This window comes from Thecamonas trahens (assembly GCF_000142905.1).
Source record: "Thecamonas trahens ATCC 50062 unplaced genomic scaffold supercont1.11, whole genome shotgun sequence".
NCBI classification, from domain to species: Eukaryota; order Apusomonadida; family Apusomonadidae; genus Thecamonas; species Thecamonas trahens.
In genome coordinates this window covers 562,494-567,265 of record NW_013657669.1, presented here as the reverse complement: position 1 = coordinate 567,265, position 4,772 = coordinate 562,494, and the positions used below count along the sequence as shown (strand labels likewise).

Sequence of the window (4,772 nt, the reverse complement as noted above, 5' to 3'; positions counted from 1 at the left end):
AAATCGGCATAATGCCCGGGCATAGGGTTTATGTCTCTAAGTTCTTCAGTTCTCAGGCTTTAAGGCTTTAGTTCTGGCCTCAGACATTAAGCCCGGCATTAACCCTATGCCTCCCAGACCTCGGAGCTAATGCCGCTCTTCGAGGCTTTAGCTCCCATGGGAGAACTAATTGGCTCATTTGAGGCATTAGCTCTGCCGGGTCAGGCCTTGAGGCCTCAGCCAGGCATAATGCCTGAAGCCTCGGGAACTCAGGCATTAGCTTTCTGAAGCCTGAAGCCTCACCCTCCGCCAGACCACGGACCCCTCCCCCCCTAAAGCCTCACCCCCGGCACCGACCCCAAGCTGCACCTAACCCTAACCCTAGCTGATGCCTCGTCAACCCTAGCTGATGCCTCATCAACCCTAGCCCCACTCCATTCCTCCCCACCGACCACCACTCACTCCACTTGCCACTCACTGGCCTCCTTGCCACCCCTTCGCATCCCATCCATGACCCACATCTACATTTCGCACCCACCCGACCATACTCATTCTCCACCGCACCATGCGCATTGCTGTGCACGGGCCTGAATTGATTGTTTGATGCTGATTCACAATCTTCGTCCCCCCATTGACACTTGCCGGTGTCACTCGTTCGACCGAGTGGCATGTGCGGGTTGATGGTTGACATGAATGTCATTCAACATTTTCATGATTCGCCTCTTGTCACTCGTTCGATTGTTTGACATTCAATTGATTGTCATTTATCATTGTCAATTGATCATTCGATTCTTTCTGTTTCTGTTCTTGTTGGCTGACCATGTTCCTTGCTCTTTGGCGTTCATGGTGTCGCAGGCTGTGATGTTGCTATTGTCTGCCCTTATGCTTTGCTTTGGTTGCTATTGCCTGTTATGGTTGACCGTAATCGACATGCATCCTAATTGATCATTGCCTTTGCTCTTGTTGTTGCTTTTGATCATTTTTCGTCATGCTTCAACTGTTCTTGATTCTCCTATTTTCATTGACCTTGACTTCCACATCCACCATCGGGCCTTGCTCACTACACTATCGATTCTCATCTTTGTTGTCGTTTGTCATTGTCAGTAGTTTTGCATGCAATGTATTTTGTGTTGACCCTGTTGTGTCGTGGTCATGGTTGATCTGCTGATCTGAACGATCAACCGCGCTCTGCCTCATCGACCTCAACGTCACCCGAGTTCATCCCATTGCCTGCCAGCCTTACTCAGACCCTGTTGGTTTTCTCATATGTGTGTTGCAAATGCTATGTATGATCTGTGGTTGTTGTTGTGGTCGTCATTGCCTCGTTTGATGCTGGTTCCGGCTTTTCTTCAATTAATTCAACGTTCAACTCAATTAACGTCCGCCGCCTTCCCTCTGCCGGCCAAGTACCCGCCGCCCCTATCGCCCACACCCCACACACACCCATCAGCCGTATCATGCTCACCTTCATCAATGCTCAAGCCCAATCGCCATACCTACTACCATTTCGCCCGTCACGACCCCACGTCACGATCCCCCTCATCCCCCCCTACCATACTCATTACCACCCGTCACCACAAACGACCACCCCCACCCCCTACCCCACCACCATCACTATCATCCTAGCCACAGTCCCCACCCTCATTCCGTGGCCATCGCCACCACCATCCCATCGCGCACTTGGCTTCCTCTTCCTCCTCCTCCTCCTCCTCTCCTTACTCCAGCTCAGCCGCATCCTTATTCCCGACCTCGACACCCACAACTCTCAACCATCATATGCCTTACTGCCCATCCACCAACCAACTGCAATCTCAAGCCACCCAGCCCCCATCCCACCCCTCAGCTGCCCCTGCCTCGCCGACCACCAGCCGCCAGCCGCCTCCCTCTTGCCCGACCAGCCCACCTTCATCACCACGTAGCTCCCACCCACTGCCAGCTACACAACCCGCGACGACACCCAAGGTCATCACACATCCCACACTATCTCCAGTATCAATATCGCTGTCATCGATACCCATCTTCCTCGGCTCATTTCCGCGTCGACTTGTTTTGCCTAGGTGCTTGAGCACGTCCTCGACCGCCCGACCCCGCACACAACCCCCACCAACCTCATTGCAAGATATGGCCATTCGGATTTCACTACTACTCTACGACATGCCCACACTACCCCCTTGCACAGTCTCCAATCCACAGCTGCTGTATTCCAGAATCCGAGTTCTGCCACCTGAGGCCCAACTTGTCGTCCTGGTGTCGTTTCGATGCTGCTGACTCCCCCTTCTCAGGCCCATCTCCGACCCCCACTCCCCACCATCTCCACCCACAACCACCACATCCACACCGCACATACCCACTATCCCTGAAAACATAGCCAACCACTTCCTACCCGCCGATACGCACATCAGCCGATACCATCCCGTCAACAGCACCGCTGCCGACCGCCGGCTGCTCGCCGTCGACCGCCGCCCGCCGCCGACCGACCACCGCCGGCACCACCGAGAGCAAGCTAGCCATCGTCAGGGCATTGAAAGCGAAGCATCCGAATAGCCACAACATTGTCAATGACTACCAGTCTGTTTCTCCTTTCCCTCATCCGGCCTTGCCCCCCGCCGGCCTGCTCATCGCCAGCCGGCTCTGCTGCGACCCGAGGCGGTGGCCGGGGCTGTGGCTGAGGCTGCGACTGGTGAGCAGAGATAGGGAGATGGAGCGGGATATGACGTGAGAGAGGGATGGATGCAGCATGTATGACTGGAAAGACGGCCGCTGTAGATGACCATCACCACCGGATCGCTGCCGGGCGGGCCCTAGTGAGCAGCACCCAAACAAGCGGACAGGCGAGGTCAAGGTCAAGGCTCAGGTGGAGGGTGGAGGCGATAGCTCGGGATCAGAAGTGCGAGCTAGGGCTGGAGAGCAAGTACAAAGGGTGCAAAGACAGTTGACCTGGTGCGATTGATTGTCGCCGATGTCGTCATCGCCATCCCGCCCGCCGGTTCACCCGCTCACACTTTACCCGCCATCGACGGCGGCCACGACGCGTAGAGCTCGTCTGCATGCTCACGGGACGCGCCGGGGAATCCGGAGGCAATAAACTCGCCGAGGTCTTCTGGCGCCATCAACACTCCTGACTCAACCGGCGGGACATTAACCCATGTCCAACTCGGTGCCATCGCCGAGTGGATCCCGAGTGTTAGCGCCTGGTTGAGCACGCCGTCAAAGTGGTCGCGGTTGACAAACGAGATGGGGACTGTGTTGTCGCCGTGGTAGTCATAAATCTTGATCATGACTCCGCCCCGCGCATTGGTCAACTGCGAGAAGATGCAGACGTCAGTCGTCACCTTCTCCTCCAGCCCAAACGAGGCCACAGGGAGCACGTCGATGACAACCGTGCCTGGTGTGATGTGGATGAGGTTGGTGAGCCCGGCCCCAGAGACCGCTACAACAATTGTGGCGGCGGCCAACTTGTCGACAACCTCGGCATGGCTCGCAATCTCAAACTGGATAGTGTCGACCTCCAGGCCGCGCCCACGGGCCCAGTCGAGAATCTCGTGCGGGTTGGCCCATGCCCGCTTGCGAACCCGCTCCACGAGGAGAAGCCGCGGTACATCCTTGCTCTTGAGAGCATCGTCGATGGAGATCGTTGGGAGTGGACGGTCGACGCCAAGCTGGAGATTGTACCACCGGACAAAGTGGCCGAGGAGGATGATTGACCGCGGCTCGATGACCCGCGAGTTGGCGTCGAGAAGCGTCGACGCTCCTATCACAATCCGACGATACACAACGTTGTCGGCGGTCATCAGCTCTTGTCCTCCTCCGAGAAGCTCCGCAAAGTCGACGTCGCCGACTGGCGTGAGTGGGACCGGCAAGGCGAGGACAACCTTGTCACGGGCGATGTCGCATGCACGCGGATTCTCGGCACTGCAAGTGATGAGGCCCTCATCTACAAGGGTCGCCATCGTTCCAAACGTCCGGATGAGCCTGTTGTGGAAGGTGTGCCAGAAGTTACCAGACCACATGTCGTGGATGACAACGACAACCCGATCGTCGTACACAAGGCTGTCAGGCGGCGAATCAGCTACTCTGTTCGCGTACACCTCCAGAAGCTTCGGCCACCCATACCCGAGTGTCCGACCAAGCATTTGCGCCTCTTTGTCCGCACTGCCGCCAACTCCAGTAAAGACCGTAAAGTGCGGATGTGTGTCTGCCTCGCCGACCTCCATGCTCATCTTGCGCGGCAACGTACTCGATGCGTTGCGCAGCTGGCACTGGCTCCCAGAGTACACAGGCGCGCCGTCATCCATACCTGGAGGCAGCTTCAGTGCACAACATTGGATCGCCGCGCTGACGGACATCGGTTCGTCCCCTGCATACGGTGACACAAGCTGCGCAGTGGTTGCGTCTTTGACATACGGATCGACCGCGGCGGGAAACCTAGTCTCGCGGACGTACGTCTTGCTCAACTCGCCCGCCACCCACTCGGAAGCCCCCGCACACGCTACCGCGTTGAGACCAGGATAGCAGTTCCAGCATCCTCCACGTGGATCAAAGAATCGGTGGACTCGAGCTGCGCTGAGTGGGCTGTGGGTGAGGCTTCCTTCACCCCGTCGAGCTTGTCGGTGGTTATGAAGCGCTGGCCTCACCTTGTCTTCTGTCTGCTTCATGTACGGCAAGAAGACAACGTGGACCACTGCCACGAGCACCACTACCACCACAACAGCCTTTCTCAACGCTAGTGTTCTCAACGACATTTCCCCTCCCTTCTCCATACACGGAGCCTACGGTGGTGGGTGGTGGGGGGG

At 57.0% G+C, this 4,772-nt stretch overlaps 1 protein-coding gene across 1 annotated transcript; it reads right to left on the bottom strand.

Moving 5' to 3' along the window:
* Positions 1-2,912: 2,912 nt before the first annotated feature.
* On the bottom strand, positions 2,913-4,616 carry AMSG_03157 (uncharacterized protein). The gene has a single exon (XM_013905028.1). The coding sequence runs from the start codon at positions 4,323-4,325 to the stop codon at positions 2,976-2,978; it is 1,350 nt and encodes a 449-aa protein (XP_013760482.1). The 5' UTR covers positions 4,326-4,616; the 3' UTR covers positions 2,913-2,975.
* Between the last annotated feature and the right edge of the window lie 156 nt (positions 4,617-4,772).

Bases quoted from the DNA above. Each gene is read 5' to 3' on its own strand.
- AMSG_03157 (XM_013905028.1), bottom strand. From the start codon at position 4,325: ATGTCCGTCAGCGCGGCGATCCAATGTTGTGCACTGAAGCTGCCTCCA.